At 36.1% G+C, this 21,673-nt stretch overlaps 2 protein-coding genes across 2 annotated transcripts in view; both read left to right on the forward strand.

Annotated features, from left to right (window-relative positions):
- The window catches only part of COMMD1 (copper metabolism domain containing 1), a 174,006-nt gene that overhangs the window by 80,508 nt on the left and 71,825 nt on the right, over positions 1-21,673 (forward strand). Inside the window, exon 2 of the mRNA XM_077915577.1 lies at positions 676-957. Coding sequence (XP_077771703.1) covers positions 676-957 — 282 coding nt within the window. The remainder of the gene's footprint in view (positions 1-675; positions 958-21,673) is intronic.
- B3GNT2 (UDP-GlcNAc:betaGal beta-1,3-N-acetylglucosaminyltransferase 2) overlaps positions 818-21,673 on the forward strand; it is a 271,174-nt gene continuing 250,318 nt past the window's right edge. The window contains exon 1 of the mRNA XM_077915570.1: positions 818-957. The gene's annotated coding sequence lies outside the window, so the exon portion shown is untranslated. The remainder of the gene's footprint in view (positions 958-21,673) is intronic.

The raw sequence follows: 21,673 nt of genomic DNA on the forward strand, positions 1-21,673 counted from the left end.
CAAAGAAGAGGCAAGGAAAATCTTGAGACCAAACCATTAATAGTCACTGTCCTCTCTAAGGCTCCATTGCGACAGACATTTGATGATTTTCTGCTTCAGTTTATATAGCAGCTCACTGTTCTCAAAACAGCAATGGCAATTAAATTTTAAAAATTTATGGAGAAACAGAACTATTATTGTGAATGAGCCATTTGGCTAAAGATGGACTTAAACAACTGACATAATACATTCCTTTAACAGAATTTACTTAGTGCTTCTATGGACAAGGCATTATACAATTATAGTATATCAAACCAAGCCTGGCTATAAGCCATTGTGAAATTATGTAAGATTTCATCAGAGGATGAATTAATTTATTTTCTTGTTTTATTATTAGTTTATAAATTTTTTAAAATTATTTTTTCACCATGGAATTTAATATTTCAGAATTAGATTCTAGTTATTGATATAGAATTTGAGTGACATGGAATTTTTAACAGGTAGCTTTTCTGATACTAGATACTTGTAAAAAGAATATTTTTTTTCTTTTAAAGAGCTTATTCTCATTACTGTCATTGATGACCCTTCTTGAAAGCTTATTCAGTGATTAAGAATCATTCAAAATATGACCTGCAGTTAAGAAGCTGGGTTTTTTTCTAGTTATTTATTACTTTATTACTTTTTCTGTCATTATAGTCGATTGCATCTGCAGACATGGATTTCAACCAGCTGGAGGCATTCTTGACTGCTCAAACCAAAAAGCAAGGTGGGATCACATCTGACCAAGCTGCTGTCATTTCCAAATTTTGGAAGAACCATAAGACAAAAATTCGAGAGAGCCTCATGAACCAGAGCCGTTGGGACAGTGGGCTTCGGGGCCTGAGTTGGAGAGTTGACGGCAAATCACAGTCAAGGCATTCAGCTCAAATACATACCCCTGTTGCCATAATGGAGCTGGAAATAGGAAAAAGTGGACAGGTAAATCAAATTTCACTTTCCTTTTGTAAACTCTGTTTCCCATTACATGTTAGCAATATGTCCAGATTGATTTTATGTAACTGTCTTTTTTGCAAGATAATAATAGGAAAAACTCTTTTCCTAGAATCCCTTTTCAGAGATAGAATCATCTGAAAATTTGGATATTCCCAGTTGTGGATAGAATCTGGAAACCAACCTCATGGTCCTGGCATCTATCTCAGAAGAATAAAATAGATCATTGAGGTGATTGAACAGAAGTTGGCCACTACTCCGTTTTGGTTAGATCTCAGAATTCTTGGCATTTGGTCGAATCTCCAAAGCAATGATAGAAATACTAAATAAAGACCAAGAATTGAGATTAAACAACACAGAGTGAAACTGTCTCACCCAGTCATCTTTATTATTTGTGCTGCTGAAGCGAGCACACCCAGTTATCTTTATTGGCAGTGTATCTTAATTATAGTAATATATTTGTTCCTAGAGACCTTAAATGTGCAATCTCTGTCCTTAAGGCTACAAATAATTTTTAATTTGATCTTAATTACTTACAAAGTAGTTCCTTTTTTTTCTTGAAGTTTCCATAGTCATTATAGCGATAATTTTGGCATCTACATTGTTTTTCTTGAAGTCATTCAGTTTGTGCTTCAGATGATTGCCAGATCAGACTTTTAATAACCTGGTGTATGCCTTTTGGGAAAAAGGGGGAAAAAAAAAAAGCAGCAGCCATAATTAGGAAGAGAAAACCCAGATCACTGAATTAGCTAACCAGATTTATTTTCAGATAAATAATCAAATAAGTGCTTCTATTACATCGTATAATAGAAATTAATTTTTCTTCTAGAGATGAGAGCATTTTTTTTTTAGTTGTCCATTTCCCTCACATATTCCTTAAGTTTCTTAGGAGTTTTCAGTGTTTATAGTTTTATAATGACACTAGTTTTAATTTAAAAGGTAATTCCTTTAAAAAAATAATTTTTTTTCAAAATACATTTGGAGAATCTTTTATACAGTTATTGTAAAATAGTGCTATTGCCTTTATTGACTTTGGTTTGTCTGACCCTAAAGTCCATTCTCTTAACCATTGTCTTACATGGCCTTCCTTTTACTGTTCCTAGACCAAAAATCTGACAGATAAGAAAGGTGTGATAACATGTAGATATCTAAGTTTCACTAACCATTTGTATAGGCTATTCATTTTTTATTTGGCAATAGTGATTATTTCATTTTTTTGTTTTTTAGTATAGAACAATTTTGTCAATCTGTAAATCTAAACATCACTACAAATAATTTGTTGACTAGCTTCAGGGACATTTTATGACCAATTAGAACAAGTCGGTAAGTTTTTTTAGGTAGCCAGATAGTTTTTGCTTGGCAACCATATATAGTGTCTGTCATAAGTACTCAACTTTGTTGTAGCTCAAAAGCAGCAACAGACAATGTATAAATAAATAGTCATTGCTATTGCTAGAAAGTTTACCTGTCATAATATAATCAACAAATCTTAGAAGTCAGAGAGTCCTTAAGCACTTAGCCAATGAGGTAGTATATCCCCATTTTCTAGAGAAGGTATCTGAGGTAGATTTATGACTGCCTTTAAACAGAGGTAATATGTGGTAAAATGAAAACAAAAATGGAGATCACTAAACTGATTTTTTCCAAAAACCATTGACACTAACATTTAGGAGCCAAAAAAACATGTTAGTAATATAATATGGTAGTAAACAGCATTGATACTGAAATTGCTCTTTAACCCACAAAATCCTTTGGGTGCAAATATATTCTTGAATCAAGAGAAGTTGTAAAGAAAGAAGTAAACAGTAAAACAGCCTAGGCTGGCAATAAAATATACAGCTCAATCCTACAGGATTTTTTTTGTGAAAAGAGTATCAAAAAATTGAATATGCCCCAAACTAAGTTCCTCATATATTTCCCAAACCTGTTGCTCCTTCATTTTCTTTTTCATCTCAGTTAGTGACACCTCCATTCTTCCAATTTATGTCTTTTCTTTTTCTCACACCCACATCCATTCCATCATCAAATCCTGTTAGGGTTAATTATAAAATACAGCTAAAGTTTTACTGCTTCTCACTACTCCCCCTATTCTGTTCACATCTCCAACACTTGTGTCTTAGATCGTAACAACATCCTCCCAAATGGTCTGTTTGCATCTGCTCTCTATCTTTAATTCTCAACACACAGTAGTATATCAACAGAGTGTCTCTCTTAAAGTATAAGTCAAATAATGTGTATTCATGGCTCTCATCTCACTAGTGGCTTGCTATCTCAATCAGATTAATAGGTCTTTCTCTCACTCACTCTTCTCCAACTAGACCTAATGGCCTCCTTTGCTGATTTGTGGAACATGCCAAGCATGCTCCTTCTTTACGATCTGTGCATTTGCTTTTCCTTCTCTCTGGATTGATCTTCCCTCAGATATCTGTAATAATAGCTTTTCTACTTTCCTTACATTTTTTTCCCCCCAATTCACCTTCTCAGTAATGCTTTCACTGGGCACTTCTCTAAAAGTTCAGTCCTCCGCTTCCTGCTTTATTTTTTAAAACTTCATTGAGCTATAATATCCATACAATAATCTGTATGCATTTGAAATACTCAATTTGATTAATTTCGGCTGGTGTATAAACTTGTGACATTACCACTATAGTCAAGAGACAGATTGTGTCTATCAGCCCCCAGAAGTTTCCTTGTGCTCCTTTATAGTCCATCCCTCTCTCTACCCCAATTCCTAGGCAACCAGTGATACACTTTTGTTATCATAGATTAGATGTTTTTTCTGTATTTTTTCTTCCTGCTACTTATTCTAACTGGTATATTGTATATTTTGTTGTACTTTTTTTTTTTTTTTTTAAATTTATGATAGTCACACAGAGAGAGAGAGAGAGAGAGGCAGAGACGTAGGCAGAGGGAGAAGCAGGCTCCGTGCACCGGGTGCCCGACGTGGGATTCGATCCCGGATCTCCAGGATCGCGCCCTGGGCCAAAGGCAGGCGCCAGACCGCTGCACCACCCAGGGATCCCTTTGTTGTACTTATTAATCTTATCTTGCCTGTGCTCCACATTAGCATATAAGGCGGCAAGAGTTTTTACTGTTTTGTTCACTGATATATCCTCAAGGCCGAGAATGCTGTCTGGGACACCATGTTCAGTAAATATTTGTTGAAGGAATGAATGAATCACATAATCCATTTTTTACTAAGAATCTAGCATGTGTCAGACTCTGTATAGGTGTTGGGGATATATCAGTGAATAACATAGATGAGTCCTTTATCTTATGGAGCTGACAGAAAAAGAAAAATAGTAGTAATTAGTGTAAAAAAGTATATCAGAAACTGAAGAATCTTACCAAAGCTCAGAAGAGGGAATAGCCCTCTTTACCCAGGAAGTTGAGGAAGGCAGTTTGGAGCAGGTAACATTTGCATTTGATTTCTCTGACAACTTCAGCTCTCCTATTCAGAGCTGAGAGTCATCACTAAGAAAAATTGGTACAGGCAGTACAGATTCTTTAGAGTTTATGAACATATCTTTTCATTTAACAGATAGGTGCGATCTTTGGTAGGGTTTAGTACAGGTTCCTGATGATTGGCATTTCTTTTTTTACCACTTCCTACATGTTGGTTTTCCAGTTTCTCAACCCACAGGCAGTAAGAAGGTAGCAAGAAGTAAATTGGCAGAAAAGTTATTGCAAGCAAAAGCAAGATTCATTTAGTGCAGTGGTCTCAGCATCACTGAATATCAGACTTACCCAGGGAGCTTTAAAACATTATGAAAGCCCAGATCCACCTCAAAGTAAGGGGCTACTGCTTTAGCTTGAGTGAGGAAAGGCTTTCTAAGGAGGCAGACTGATCTGGAAACACAAAAGGCAGAGGAAACAGCAAAGGCAAGAAATTGGCTTTGGTAAGAAATTTGGATTTTTATTCTAATAGGAAACCATCGGAAGGAAACAAATAAATGATGCAATGTGATCTATGTTCTTAGGATAAAAGGATCACTTTGACTCCTGTCTGAAGGATGGATTATTGTACAGTTCAGAGTGAAACCATGATACCAGTATACCAAGAAAAAAGTCACTGAGGTCAAACTTGGTTTTTTGCACATTAAAAGTAATTTTCTTTTTTGCTTCCAAATCTCCATGTCCTAGTATGTGGGTAAAAATGGTATCTCAAGGTGAAAACAAGCAAAAACCAAAATGTTCCATCCTTCATTCTGTTAGCAAGGCTAAGTATCCAGAATGAAGAGAACCAAAGTTAATACTCCACTTCCAAATGGGGTTATGTAGACTTTTGACAATCTTCGTTCCACATTTCTACCTTTGTTCCACAATTTTGACAGTTCTCTTTATTAAATCTATTGTAACATCTTTCAAAATTTGTCAAGCCAGAGATAACTAATAAAAATCAGTATTGTGCCCCTTCCTCCTGCCGCCCCCTCCTAAAAAATTGAAGCTAGGAGAACACTTAGAGGGAGCTCTTGTAATGGTCTAGGTGAGATGATATTAGCAGAGCAGATGGAGATAATTTTAGCCGTCAAAGTAGAAAGAAGTGAGCAGACGGAAGAAATATTGAATGTAGATGAGTTACCTTCAATGAGTTGGAAGGCATGTGGAAAAGGAAAGAAAGTGAGGAAATAGAGATAACTCTGGGGTTTGTGCATGAATATGTTAGTGTAAATTGATGATCCTAGTGTTTAATACTCTTATTGCTAAGTTGACCATCCAATACACAACTTGCTTTTTTTTTGATAACTATAATTAGCCCTTCCACTTGGGAAAAAATAAATTAAAAGAAATTATTTAGTATTCGGCAGTTAAGAAAATGCTGTTTCTAAAAAAAAAAAAAAAAAAAAATGCTGTTTCTGCTGAAGTAGTTTTATTTTTAAACTCCGAATTTATAAAGAGATGCATTTGAGGTTACTGAGCATAATTCTTTTTTTTTTTCTGAGCATAATTCATAATAGGCTTTGAAAGAAATCATTGTTTCTTATGATGTATCCTTTTCTGTATGTATATTATACTTCAATAAAACAACTTAAAGGGGGAGAGAGAGATTTAAGTGTTTGTCTTTGTAAATTCGTTGACCCTGTGAGAATGGGGCTTTGGCACTGCTAAAATACTCAGCTTCTGACTAGTAGCCTGCCAACAGACAGCCCCTGGTGTTGGACTTATTTCAGCTTGTTGCTGTTCAGACTCTTTGGTTCTGTTCTTGTGGACAGATGGGGCTCTTGAAAGGAAGCCAGGAAACCAAGCCTTAATAGGACTTGGAAATAATTTTTAGATGTAAGTTCTTTGTACTGAACTCAGGGTGACAGTATATCCTCCTCAGCAATGTTGAAACTGCTTGTGTTTGTCTAGTATTTGTATATTGGCTAATTGGCCGTGGGCTTCATTCCATGTGTGCCACTGCTCTACTGCCAAGATGAGCGTAGAAGGCCTCTGGCCCAACCTCGCTCTTACCTCTTGTTTTTTATTGTGTAAAATATACATAACATAAAATTTATCATTTAGCCATTTTTAAATGTAGAGTTCAGTGGTATTAAGTGCATTCACAATGTTGTATGACCATCACTACTGCCTATTTTCAGAACTTTTTCATCATCCCAGACAGGAATTCTATATCCATTAAACAGTAATTCCCCATTCCTACCTCTCTCTGGCCCTTAGTAACCTCTCTACTTTTTTACCCATAAACTTACCTATTCTAGGTACCTCTCATATTAGTGGAATCATACAATATTTGCCATTAGTCTGGCTTGTTTTGCTTAGAATAATACCTTAAGATTCATTCATGTCACAGCATGTGTCAGAATTTCATTCCTTTTTAAGGCTAAATAATATTCCATTATATGTATGTACTAGATTTTATTTATCCATTAATATATTGATGGACATTTGAGTTGTTTCCACCTTTTGGCTATTGTGAATAATGTTCCTGTGAGATGGATGTGCAAATATCTGTTTGAATCACTGCTTTTAATTCTTTTGGGTATATACCTCAGAGTGGAATTTCTGAATCATATGATAATTCTATGTTTATGTTTTTGAGGAACTTTCAAACTTTTCCATGGTGGCTGTACCATTTTAAATTCTTTCTAGCCATGCATGAACATTCCAAAGTTTGCACATCCTTCCTCCCTTCCTTCATTTCTTCTTTTCTTTCTTCCTTCCTCTTTCCTTCTTACCTTCCTTCTGTCTTTTAATAAATTGCCATCCGTGCCTGGGTAGCTCAGTTATTTAAGTATCTGGCTCTTGATTTTTGCTCAGGTCATGATCGCAGGGTCACAAGATCAGGCTCTGAGCTGAGCATGGAGTCTACTTAAGATTCTCTCTCCCCCTTTCCCTCTGTCCCTTGCACCCCACCTGCTTGCATGTTCTCTTTCTCTTCTCTTAAGAAAAAAAAAATATATATATATGTATACACATACACACACACACTTATTTCACCAGAGTGCCACACTAAGTTGCTGACTAACCATTAATTAATTGCCATCCAAATGGGTATGAAGTGATATTGTGGTTTTGATTCCTTAATGATTAGTGATGTTGAGTATCTTTTCATATGCTTATGGCCCATCTGTAAATCTTCTCTGGAGAAATAGGTATTCAAGACCTTTGCCCATTTTTTAACCTGTTTTGTTGTTGGTGGTGATGGGGTTTTTGAGTTGTAGGAGTTCCTTATATATCCCAGATATCAATCCCTTACAGATATATGACTTGCAAATATTCTCTCACATCTAGTTGGTTTCCTTTTCACTTTTTAGATAATATCCTTTAGTGCACAAAAATTTTTAATGTAGTCTAATTTATCTTTTTTTCTTTTGTTTCCTGAGCTTTTGGTGTCATAGGTAAGAAAGCATTGCCAATTCCAGTATCATGAGACTTTCCCCCTATGTTTTCTTCTAAGAGTTTTATAGTTTTAGCTCTTACATTTAGGTCTTTAATCCATTTTAACTTAATTTTTATATATGGTATAAAGCCATTCTTAGCACTTTTGTATGGATTTTAAGAAATGATTTCTCAATTGGAGAAGGAGAGAGTGAGACTTTTGAACTTGGAAGTTAAGTTTCAGGTTTCTCATTTTTCTGAGATAGCTCTATGTGTAGTTAATTAAAGGGAGCTTAGTAGTACCCTCAAGATGCAAGTAACGTTAAATATGAGTGGCAGTCAATAGGAACCAGCTCAGATTAACTGCTGAATAAATTCAACTTCCTATTTATTGCTAGGGTTATTAATGTAAGTAGATTAGAGGAAGTCAAAAACAAAGGAAGTATAGCTGGATTTTAATAAGTCATTTGATATTATGGTTACAGTAGAGAAGCATGAACTGAATTATGATGATAAAGCTAGTGAGTACATAGCTAAATGAGTGGTCACATCCAAACAATGTGTGTGTTTATTTATTTATTTATTTATTTATTTATTTATTTAAAGATTTTATTTATTTATTCATGAGAGACAGAGAGAGAGAGAGAGAGGCAGAAACAGAGGCAGAGAGCGAAGCAGGCTCCATGCCGGGAGCCCGACGTGGGACTTGATCCCAGGTCTCTAGGATCACACCCTGGGCTATAGGCGTCACTAAACCGCAGAGCCACCCGGGCTGCCCCACATCAAACAATATTGATTACAAAATGAGTTTGATCTGTCATCCTGTTGATACTTCCTCCCTCATACATTCTCTTAGTTTAAAGAAAACAGTCTAGTCATCTAAGGATATAATTTTAGTTTCCATGCCCAGTTACCTATTTATATTGTACAGTGCCAACCAAGCAGAACTGTATTTTTCCATACATGTGTGTCCTTTCCTGTTGCTGCTTGGAATGCTCTTTATCTACTCTCCATTTTCACTTGGTAAAAATCTCTCTTCTTCATAGTCCATAATACTGAATACCTCTGTTTTGAATTCCTCTCCAGTTATGTCCGCTGGCTCTGATAATCTGAATTTTCAGGATATTTTGAACTTTTCTTTAGTGTTTGATATAACTTAGATTAAAAGATAAAACAGGGCAGCCCAGGTGGCTCAGCGGTTTAGGGCCGCCTTCAGCCCAGGATGTGATCCTAGAGACCTGGGATCGAGTCCCACATCAGGCTATCTGCATGGAATGGAGCCTGCTTCTCCCTCTGCCTGTGTCTCTGCCTCTCTCTCTCTGTGTCTTTCAGGAATAAATAAATAAAATCTTAAAAAAATAAATAAAAGATAAAACAGAGCACCTATATTAGTTCTAACTTAAGCAAAAAAGGAGGTTAGTGGGTTACATACTTAAAAAGCCCAAACCTGGTTCTTGGCTTTAGATATCTCTTGGCTTTGTTCATGTCATTCTGTAAACAAGCTTACTTCCCATGGAGGTAAGGTGATGGTTATCAGGCCCAGACTCATCTTTTCAGCTTAGAAATACCAGGGGATAGAGATGCTTCTCTCTTCCCAGTATATGTGTGTTGATTAAAGACTGATCCTTATTTTTCTTGCTTAGGTCACATGGCTTCCCATGGAGAAGTCACTATTTATAGGAATTAGGGTAATTTAAGCTTACAGTATATCTAGCTCTTTGACGAAGGGCAAGGTAAAGTGTAGATTGACAGCTGATACTACATGGAAGAGGTGAGGAGTAATTTCCCAAAGAAATTAGAGATACTGGACAAGCAAAATCAATATATGTCCACTACACTATCTTGTTAGTTTATACCTTCAGTATATTTTTAAATGAATTAAGGGAGAGAATCCATATATTAGTTATCTACTGCTAATAACAAATTACCCCTAAAATAAGGGTCATAAAAACAGCAAGCATTTATTATCTCACATAGGAGTTGGGGTAGGAATTTGGGAGGAGTTTAGCTAAGTGATTCTAGCTCAAGGTTTCTATTATTGAGTTGCACTGGATATTGCCCAAGCTCTAAGGATTGGGGCTAAAAGATCTGCCTCCAGGTTCACTGGTGTGGCTGTTCAGAGAGACCTCAGATCCCTTCTGCTTCTTGCCCATAGAGTGACATAGCTACTGGTTTCTTCCATAGTGAGTAATCCAGGAAAGCAAAAGCAATCAGGAAGCCACAGTGCTTATGACTTAGTCACTGACTTGTACTCCATTACTTTTGGTTAAAAAAAAAAAAAAAATGTCACTGTTTTTTGTTTTTTGTTTTTTGCTGGGAAATAATGAGGAATAGAGCAGTATAACAAGTACAGAATTAATGAAGTTAGCTCTTGTTACATTTTAATTTTCATCCATTTAGCAATACACTAGGTGTTTAATATAAGAATAGTAATAGCTGTTATTTATTATATCCTCATCGTGCTCCAAGCACTGTTCTGTGCATCGATTCATTCAGTCCTATTTACCAACCCTCTGAAATAGGTATGATTTTGGGGGCAAGGGAAGGGAAGGCTGTAGATTAACTGTATTTTAATAATTTTAGATTTACACAGAAGTTGCAGAGATAGTACAATGAATTCCCTTATTCCCCTCATCCAGTTTTCCCTTGTTAACATTTTGTGTTACCACAGTACATTTATTTGTAAAAATAAAAAACTAATACTGGTATATTGTTATTAGTTAAACTATAGACTTTATTTTTATTTCACTAGTTTTTTCCATTAATGTTCTCTTTCTGTTCCAGGATCCAATTCAGGATGCCACTAAGTTGCTGACTTAACTACTTAAATTGCATTAGTTGTTATATGTCCCTAGTTTCCTCTGATATGTGTCAGTCTCTCATCTTTCCTTATTTTTCATGACGTACAGTCTTGAAGCATGCTGGCTGGATATCCTGTAGAATGTCCCCCAGTCTAGGCTTGTCTGTTGTTTTTCTCATGCTTAGACTGGACTTACGGGTCTTGGGAAAGATTACAACAGGGGTGAAGCGCCTTCCTCATCACACCATACTCTAATAGGATACATGCAATCCACATGACCTGACTGTTGATGTTAACTCTCATCACACATTAAGGTAATGTTTACCAAGTCTCACATTGTAAAGTTAACCATTTTTCCCTTTCCCTACTCTGTTCTTTGGAAGTTACTTTTTAGTATTGTAGGAACTGAGTCACTAAGTCCAGCCCACACTCAAGGGGAAAGGAACTAGACTCCACCTTTTGAAGGAAGTGCAAAAAGAATTTGTGGACATAATTTAAATCACTACAGTACATTCGTGGCCAAAATTATTGATGTTCCTCTCACATCTATAATATACTTGCCCCCTCCCAATATCCTGCAAAAGTCACTCCTTTTATAATATCTTAAGATCCAGGATATCATTATCTATATTAAGTCTAGGTTTGGATAAAGCATAGGTATAGGCTTCAAGGTGTGTTTCCTTGATTTCAGCTCCTTGAGTACATTACCTCTCTATCTGAAGATCTGTGAAACCAAAGAGGCAAATTATTTGCTCTCTACACACTCAGAATACAGTGATCAGGCTGGACAGACTAAGTTAACCACTGCAGACTGTCTTGTTCAAAAAGAGTGAAAATGTTACAAAGGTGCCATTACTTCATACCACTTCTGAAATATAGCTAGACACAGGTTGGTAGTTCTTTTTTTTTTTTTTTATTTATGATAGTCACAGAGAGAGAGAGAGAGAGAGGCAGAGACACAGGCAGAGGGAGAAGCAGGCTCCATGCACCGGAAGCCCGATGTGGGATTCGATCCCGGGTCTCCAGGATCGCGCCCTGGGCCAAAGGCAGGTGCCAAACCGCTGCGCCACCCAGGGATCCCCAGGTTGGTAGTTCTTTGATTAGAATTCAAAGTCTGGGAATTTCTCCATGGCTCTTAGCTTCTCCTCCTGGGCTTTTGGTTCTACACTTTGAGTTATCTTTCCTTTTTTGTGAAAGGTACCTGTATTTGCAGTTGTGTAGTTTTCTCTATCCATTTCCTGCTTGCAGATGTTAGACAACTAAAGGACTCTTCATTTTGTACTGTTTGTGTTTCTTTCAGTCCAAATGGGCAGTGTTTCTCCCCATATAATTCTCCTGAAAACTTTATGGATCTTCTATAAATTATTTGAGCATACTCCATTAGATAGAAGCCACACTTAGAAATCTCTGCGATAAGCCATTTTCTACCTTGGGACTCTGCTAAGGGACATTGGCTTTTCAGCTTTGTTGGAAGCTCTAGTGTTTGATTAAAAGAATCTGTGAGTTGTACTTTAAAAATCTTTAAAAGGTCTTTTGTCTAAGTGCATAGTACTCAGAAGCACCACCTCAGAGCTTTCTGAAGTTATGACAAAGAATTTTGTAGCTACATTCTCAACCTCATCTCTTAGACCATGTTTTTTTGGCAATGCTTTGAATTTGAACTTGGCCGGGAAGCCATTTCTTATTTTAATATTGTTTGCATCTGGAGAGACTGAGAATCTTCAAGCCAACAAATTCTGGCTATTTTTTTGCTGAACTGTTCTTGAGATGTTTATTAGGAATTTGGAAATCTTTGGTCTGGGTTTCATTGGTGTGTAGGCTTGGCAAAAAGATAGGTCTGGGAATTATGAGTTTTTGTTTAGTGGTCATTGAATTCAAGAAAGTATTGAGGAGCAGAAGGTAGGCCAAGAGCAGAACTTTGAGAAATAGGGACCTTTAATGGGCAAGTGAATAAAGGCTGTGAGGGAGGTGAAGTTGGAGTGGGTCATTGATAGATTAGAGAAATGAAGATTATGAATGAAGAAATGAAGCTTACAGGATTGGAGAAGAAGAAGACAATGGCATGGCCTCAGTTATTTTATATGCTGAATTTGATGGAAAATTTTTCAGTTTCTTCTTCATATAAACTCTTTGAGTCAAGGAGATTAATGCCTTTTATATCATAAAGTTTATAACATTAGCCTTTCAATAAAGATGGAAACTTCTTTCCAGTTTATCTAGTTTTTCTTTTGTAATTCATGCATTTGATGTCACATCTAAGAATCCATTGCCAAATTTGTGTCACTCCTATGTAGCTCTTATAGTTAGCTCTTTGATCCATTTGAGTTAATTTAGTATATGAATTGAAGTAGGAATTGAGTGAATTTTTCTTTTTGACATATATTTTAGGTAAAAGAACCCCAACCTATGAATGTGTAAGTTTACTCTTATATGGAGGACAGGCAGTGTCTAATTCAGGGTGTAGGTTATTTATTAATTTTTTTCTATAATGTAGTTTTTAATTCTTCTGTAGGTCCCTAAGAAAGTTACTAAACCACAGTTCTTGAATTTTGTTTTTTCTTTTTTTTTTTTTTTTAACGTTTTGAATTTTGATTGTGAAGGAGGATAGTTCTAGAAGTGTAAGTCAGATGTTCTAGGATCAGTTTTCTACTATTATTTACCAGTGCTTCCTCTCCCTTCACATGAAATGGGGACTGATGCACTTGATGAACAAATCATGAGGGTAAAGTATTTCTAGTGGTATATTCAGTTCTTTTCTTTGGAATGTGCTTTAATTCTAGTCTCAGGTTTTTATTTGTTTTTAACAACTGGGTGGGGGGTACTTCTGAATAACATAATTCTTGCAAATTCATACTTTGAACCTCCATGCTCCAGTAGAAGTGACAAAATAAACAATAGAAACTCAAAAGACATAGTCACATTAAAAAGAGACAGACTTGTCTGTGAACTTGAAATGGAAGCAGAGCGAAATGATGCATGGGGTTAAAGCCATGGGTCTTTCCATCTCCATTGTGAGTGTTGGTAGCTGAGGGTTTGGTTTCTGTGCAGTCAAGGGAAGTAGTTGTACTTCGTGGACACCATTTATATTAAGTTTTTAAAAATATCCAGATCACTTAAAAATATGTGCATAAAATTCAGAATATTAGGTACCTGACAAGTAAGAGAGGAAAATGGAACAAGGGATTTAAAAAAAAAAACAGTGGCTTTAACAGTGTAAACTTTTATTACTTAAAAAACATGGAAAACAAAAACTGAGTTGTGCATGTGTTGTGGGAGTACTCATAGGAATTAAGCCTAAGGAAACAATCTGAGATTCAACAAATATTTATTTATGCAAATATTTATTTATGCAAATATTTATTATGAAATTTCTGTGGTAGAAAATTAGAAACAGGGGCGCCTGGGTGGCTCAGTGGTTGAGCATCTACCTTCGGCTCAGGTCGTGATCCTGGGGTCCTGGGACTGAGTTCCACATCAGGTTCCCTGTAGGGAGCCTGCTTCTCCCTCTGCTGATGTGTCTGCCTTTCTCTCTGTGTCTCTCATGAGTAAATAAATAAAATTTTGAAAAAAAAATAGAAAATTAGAAACAACTGAGTGCCCACTAATAGAGGAATGAATGGACAATGAGGGAAAATAAGGGAATAACCATATAAATGGTTATGTCCACTTTATGAATAAATACTCTATAGGCATTAAAAAATTAATGTTTTTACAAATCATTTAATGAACAATTATTTACAATCTTTAATTGGAAAATATCCATTTAATAATGTTCAGTATGGGTGAAAAAGCAAAATACATAACTGTATACATAGTATAATCAAAATTAAAAAAAATTTATTCTGGTAAAATACGCATAACATAAAATTTACCGCTAATGACATTTTAGTACATTCACAGTGTTATGCAACCATCATAATCCAAATTTTATAAAGTTGTGTTTTGCACAAATGTGTTTGCACAGGAAAAAAAATAATACACAAAACATGTTTTAGAAGATTATTTTTGGATGAGGGGATATCTGTATTTTTTATTCTATATCTTTTTTAGTATTTTCCATCTTTTTTGTGGTGAAAATGCTTTGTTTTCCTATTCCTAGAAAGTCATTCTAAGATTAAATAGTAATGCTTATTTCTTTTGTTTTTAATCACTTTAATAAAATTTTTTTTTTTCATTTTGTTTACTTAAAATGTAGAAAAGGCTAGTAGGCTTGAATAATTTGCTTAGGTTAATAATAAGGAAAAAGGTTAATTGAGATGTTCAGTGAGGTTTGGGATTAAACTTTGATAATAACATTTCAGATTTTTTTCTTGGATATTGGACAGCATTCTCAGAAGTTAAGATTACTATTTCATTGAGGTTTTCAAATTTATTAATAAATATATCTATATAAAAATATATGTAATATTAATAAGTATTTTCTGGTTATAAAGTGCTCTTCCTATATGTTTTATGCTATAATTATATTTAGGTGATGAGGTTAGAAGAAATCTTTGCACTGTGTTTGAATTTGAATTTAAGTCTGCTGAAGACAGTATTTTGTTTTACTTGCAGTCTGCCCAAAGAAAAGCTAGACTTCTGATTTTTTTTCAACTAAGGAGATGCCTACAAATTTTTAAATTACAAGCCTAGTGAATTTCCTTACAGTATATGTGATTATACTCTATCCATAAGTAAATTATATATAGATCCTTTGCTGTTGATGGTTACTATAGAGAGCTTAAATAGGAATTTTGTATTGAATGTTTTAGGAAGAACTTTGAAGTTATTCTATGCATATGTCAGAGTATCTTCTTCAGGGCCCGTCAGCCCTATATCAACACAGTATTTTGAAAATTTAGAATATTTACTATAATATTCTTTTCTTTCCAAATTACAGAATACCACTCAGACACGTAGTTTCTTTTCCTGTCAACTAAGATTTTTTTCTCCCAGTTTTATTCAGATATTGTTTTTAATTTAAGGTGTACAACATGATGATTGATACTGTATGTATATTATGAAATAATTATCACAATAAGGTAAGTAAATACCCCTATTCCCCATAGTTACCTTTTTGGGTGTATGTGATGATAATATTCAAGATTTACTCTCTTAACAACTTTTGAGTCTATAATGCAATATTGTGGGATCCTTGGGTGGCTCAGTGGTTTAGCGCCGCCTTCGGCCCAGGGCATGATCCTGGAGTCCTAGGATTGAGTCCCACATCAGGCTTTCCTCATGGAGCCTGCTTCTCCCTCTGCCTGTGTCTCTGCCCCCCACTCCTCTATGTCTCTCATGAATAAATACATAAAATCTTTAAAAAAATACATTATTGTCTATATAATGTGTTCTCAATGCTATACTTTAGATCTCTAGAATTTATTTATCTATAGCTGGAATTTTGTATCCTTTGACTAACACCTCTCCATTTCCTCTACCTCCCAACTCTTGGCAACCAACATTCTATTCTACTACTCTCTACTTCTATGAGTTTGGCTTTTTTTGCTCATTTAAGTGAGAACATGCAATATTTGTTTTTCTCATTCTGACTTGTTTTACTTGGCATAAGACCCTCTGATTCCATCCATGTTGTCGCAAAAGGCAGGATTTCCTTCTTTTTTGTGGCTGAATAATATTCCACTGTGTGTATGTGGAACATATATATATATATATATATATATATATATATATACATATACATATACATATATATACACCATATTTTCTTTATCTATTCATCCATTGATGGCACTTAGGTTGTTTCTATGGCTTGGCTATTGTGCATAATGCTGCAATGAACATGAGGGTGTAGATAATCTCTTCAAGATAGTGGTTGCATTTTCTTCAGATATATACCCACATCTGTGAGATTGCTGAATCATATGGTAGTCCTATTTTAATTTTTTGAGGAACCTCTGTACCATTTTCTGTACCGTAGTAGCTGTACCAATTTGTATTTCCATTAAGAGTGCATGAGGGTTCCCTTTTCTCCAAGCCTCTCCAACATTTGTCCCTTATTTTTGTTTTGTTTTGTTTAATTTAAAAAATCTTTTTTTTTTAAATGATAGCCATTCTAACAGGTATGAGATGATATCTCATTGTGGTTTAATTTGTATTTCCCTGATGATTGGTGATATTGAGCATCTTTTCATGCACTTATTAGCCACCTATATGTCTTTTGGGGAAATATCTATTTAGATCTTCTGCCTATTTTTTTTTTCTGCCTATTTTTAAACAGATTGTTTGGGGTGTTTTTGCTGTTGACTTGTATGAGTTCCTCATATATTTTGGATACTAACCTCTTATCAGATAAATTGTTTGTAAATATTTTCTCCCATTCTGTGGGTTGCCATTTCATTTTGTTGATTGTTTCTTTTGCTATGTAGAAGCTTTTTAGTTTGATACAGTCCCACTTATTTGTTCATTCAGTCAAGGTTTAAAAATCCAAAATAATTGTCACACATGGGCATTCAACAAGAAGCACTCATTAATGTTGTCATAAAGTCTGTTCTGTTCTCTCTCTCTGAGCAACCTAGAATTTTCCTGTTTCCTGTGTAATCTTGATGCTTTTTTAAAAATTCAACCATAGAGAAGAAAGTAGAGGAGGGTGCTAAGCCAATATTTATTGTTAGAATATCATTTGCTATTTGACAGATAACCAAAAGCCCAGTAGGGATGTACTGTTCTTATCTCTACTTTGCACACGGGGAGGCTTGGGCATGAAGAGGTGAAGTAATTTGCCCAGGATCATACAACTAGTAGAATAGGGAGCCAGAATTCAGACACAGGCCTGTTTGAGTCCAGTCAGACCTTATGTTGTAACTCAGCAACCCATTTAGCTACCTTTGCTTTGTGATCAGTGACTTTTCTCACTTGTAGTCATGCAGGACTATCTTCTTTTGGAGATATATCTTACCCTTTGATACTAAGGACACTGTGTTCTCTAGGGAGAGGATACTGTGAAAGATATAGGGAAAAGGTTGCAGATTCTGGATTCTGACATTATTGGATTTAAAATCTACCTCTGATGGGCCACCTGGGTAGCTCAGTCAGTTACGTATCTGACTGTTGATTTCAGCTCCGGTCATGATCCAGGATTGTGAGATGAGCCCTGTGTCTGGCTCTGCACTGGGCGTGGAACCTGCTTTAAATTCTCTCTCTCTCTCTCTCTCTCTCTCTCAGAATAAATAAATAAATTCATTCATTCATTCGTTCATATTCATTCATTCTACCTCTGATACTTACTAGCCAAGTCACTAAACCTTTTAGACACATCTCTACAGTAATTTTTTTTAATGAGTTGACTGTTATTACTAATCTGTAGAAGAACATAGGTAATTATTCTACTAAGAATGATTATTGTTTGGGGCATCTGGCTGGCTCAGTCAGTAGACCATGCAACTCTTTTTTTTTTTTTTTCCATGCAACTCTTGATCTTATGAGATCAAGCCCCATGTTGGGCATAGAACTTACTTAAAGAAATTTAGGGGTGCCTAGGTGGTTCAGTTGGTTAAGCGTCCGACTCTTGATTTTGGCTCAGGTCATGATCTCAGGGTTGTGAGATTGAGCCCTGTCAGGCTCTGCGCTCAGTGCAGAGTCTGCTTGAGATTCTCTCTCTCCTTCTCCCACTGCCTGTCCCCCTTCTCACGCTTTCTCTCTCAAATAAAATCTTTTAAAAAATTAGTTTTTAGGGATCCCTGGGTGGCGCAGCGGTTTAGCGCCTGCCTTTGGCCCAGGGAGTGATCCTGGAGACCCAGGATCGAATCCCACGTTGGGCTCCCGGTAAATGGAGCCTGCTTCTCCCTCTGCCTATGTCTCTGCCTCTCTCTCTCTCTGTGTGACTATCATAAATAAATTTTTTTAAAAAAAATTAGTTTTTAAAAAGAGTGATCATTGGTTGTTTTTTGTTGTTGTTTTGTTTTGTTTTTAGTAACATACCCTATATAGGGTTGTTTTCATTCATGATTTTTGTAACATATATCCAGGTAAAACTTACTGGCAACATGGAAATATCTCCTTTAGAACCATGTGGAGGGCAGCCCGGGTGGCTCAGTGGTTTAGTGTGGCCTTCAGCCTAGGGCGTGATCCTGGAGTCCCGGGATCAAGTCCCACGTCAGGCTCCCTACACGGAGCCTGCTTCTCCCTCTGCCTATGTCTCTGCCTCTCTCTCTTTCCGTGTCTCTCATTAGTAAATAAATAAAATTAAAAAAAAAAAAAAGAACCATATGGAATATAGTTTCTCTGCCTGTTTTGGAAATATTTAAATATTTTTTTAAAAATTAGCATAATTTTGTGACAGAAAAGAACATCAGTGTTTTCACGTCCTTTGCCTTAATCTAAAAATGGGTAGCAATAGTAACTAAGTTGATTTCCTAATTTTGATAGTACGGGTTAGCCTGTTTGGGGCATTAAAGGAAACAGCAGAGTGGAAAATCTTCTTCACTTTAGGGGTGCCTGGGTGCCTCATTCAGTTAAGCGTGTGCCTTGGACTCCTTGCCCAGTAGGTAGCCTGCTTCTCCATCTTCCTCAGCCTTCTACTCCCCCTGCTTGTGCTCTCTCTTTCTGTCAAATAAATAAAATCTTAAAAAAAAAAGAAAAAGAAAGAAAGAAAGAAAGAAAGAAAGAAAGAAAGAAAGAAAGAAAGAAAATCTTCGCTTTAGTAAAGAAAGAAAGAAAGAAAGAAAGAAAGAAAGAAAGAAAGAAAGAAAGAAAGAAAATCTTCGCTTTAGAATAGTTTACCTTAGAGACAAAATGACCATACCAGAGTACTCGCGAAGAACAGAGTAGGAACTAATAGTCACTAGGGAGAATTCTGCTGATCAGATGACTTGCCTGATTGTGGTTTTCTGGAAGAATCTTTTCAGGGGGAGGTTTCCAGCATGATCACTCTGTCTTTAAGTTTCTGCACAGGTGTACAGTAAGGTTTTATTTTTCCAATGGGAGAGGAAGGGAAATCACTTTTTCTTTTCTCTTTTCTTTTCTTTTCTTTTCTTTTCTTTTCTTTCTTTTCTTTCGTTTTCTTTTCTTTCTTTTCTTTTCTTTTCTCTTCTTTTCTTTTTTCTCTTTCTTGATTCTATTTATTTGAGAGAGAGAGAGAGCAAGCACAAACAGGGGAGGGGCAGAGGGAGAGAAAGAGAAGCAGGCTCTACACTACGCAGGGAGCCTGACACAGGGCTCCATCCAGGACTCCGAGATTATGACCTGAGCCAAAGGCAGATACTTAACTGAGGAGCCACCCAGACAACCTGGAAGTCATTTTCTGAGAGAAGAGAGGTGATGACTTTCTCTGAGCTTTTATTGATTTTCAGTTTTGACACCCTTTAATTTAAGGTAACAAAATATTACTTTGTTAAAAATTGGCTTTTAATGCTTTACTAAGCTATAAATGTTTATCTTTTATAATTCAAGAATCCAATGGTTTTATTAGCACCATTATTTTGATAGTTTTTTTTTTAATTGACTGATAAAGCTATTCGATTTTCATCAAAATCTTCAGGTGGATTATTTTGAAGCAAATTCCATAAATCATTTATTTGTAAAAATCATGTGTCTTTATATGTACAACCACAACACCATTATCTTATCAGTTGTCTGACCATTGTTAAAGTTTCCCAGTTGTATAACTTTTTTAAAGAGTTGTTTTGTTCTAGTCTACACATTACCTCTGGTTGATAGGATTTTTTAAAAAATATTTCTTTGAGAGAGAGTGTGGGAGAGGAAGCGGCAAGGAGGGGCAGAAGGAGAGGGAGTCCCAAGCAGACTGTGCCTTATGCACAGAGCCAGATCTGGGGACCTTGAGATCTCATGACCCTGAGATCATGGTCTAAGCTGAAACCAAGAGTTGGTTGCTTAACCAACTGTCCCACCCAGGCATCCCAGTTGATATGATTTTTGAGTCTCTTTTATTCTGTAGATCCCCCCTGTCCTGTTTTTCTCTCTTATAATTTATTTGTTAAGAAATTGGGTCATTTGTCCTGTGAAGTTTCCCAAGTTCCAGATTTTGCTGATTGCAGCCCCACGAAGTTGTTTTTTTCTGTTTGTTTGTTTGTTTGTTTAAGATTGTATTTATTCATGAGAGACAACCAGAGAGAGGCAGAGACATAGGCAGAGGTAGAAGCAGGCTCCTCGCAGGGAGCCCGATGTGGGACCCACACACTGAGCCAAAGGCAGATGCTCTCAACTACTAAGCCACCCAGGTGTCCTCATCCCCATAAAGTTCTTAATTTAGCATGTTTCTCTGACTCCTGTATATCCTGTTAGATCTAGAGAAGGGTTCCTCAATCTCTACTCTTGCTTTTTTTTTTTTTTTTTCTGAATAATTTTTTTGTTGTGAGGAACTGTCCTGTGCATTGTAGGGTGTTTAGTACCAAGCTACTAGATACCAAGAACACCTTCCCCACCTCCCCAGTTGTGACCACCAAAAATGTCTACAGACATTGCAAATGTTCCCCAGGGGCAAAAACTACCCCCATGAAGAACTACTAATCTAAGAGGCTTGATCAGATTTGGGTACAGTGTTTTGGGAAGAATTTTTCTTTTCTTTTCTTTTTTTTTTAATTTTTATTTATTTATGATGAGAGAGAGAGAGAGAGAGAGAGAGAGGCAGAGACATAGGCAGAGGGAGAAGCAGGCTCCATGCACCGGGAGCCCGACGTGGGATTCGATCCCGGGTCTCCAGGATCGCGTCCTGGGCCAGAGGCAGAAGCTAAACCACTGTGCCACCCAGGGATCCCGGGAAGAATTTTTCATCTGTGGTGATGGTGTTTCTTCTTTTCTCTGAGCACCATTTTTTTTTTTTTTGTCATATACAGTCTTTCAACAGAGCGTGTACTGAAATTAAAGTACTCACTGATGCTGTAGAGACCTTAATTTTAACATTTGACATTTTCTTGAGCATATTATATAGTAATATCCAAAATATATTATTTTACCATTTATTTTGAGCTTTAGAAAGAACCAATGTATTTTACAAGCCTCCAGGATTTCAATGTAGGTTTATAGTTTATATATGCAGATGATTCTTTTTATTTTAGTATTATCTTAACAAAGGACCAGTTTTTCAAAAAATCTTGATACCTAGTATCATTAGAATTCCAAATA

The sequence above is a fragment of the Canis aureus genome, chromosome 11 (assembly GCF_053574225.1).
Source record: "Canis aureus isolate CA01 chromosome 11, VMU_Caureus_v.1.0, whole genome shotgun sequence".
Classification (NCBI taxonomy): domain Eukaryota; kingdom Metazoa; phylum Chordata; class Mammalia; order Carnivora; family Canidae; genus Canis; species Canis aureus.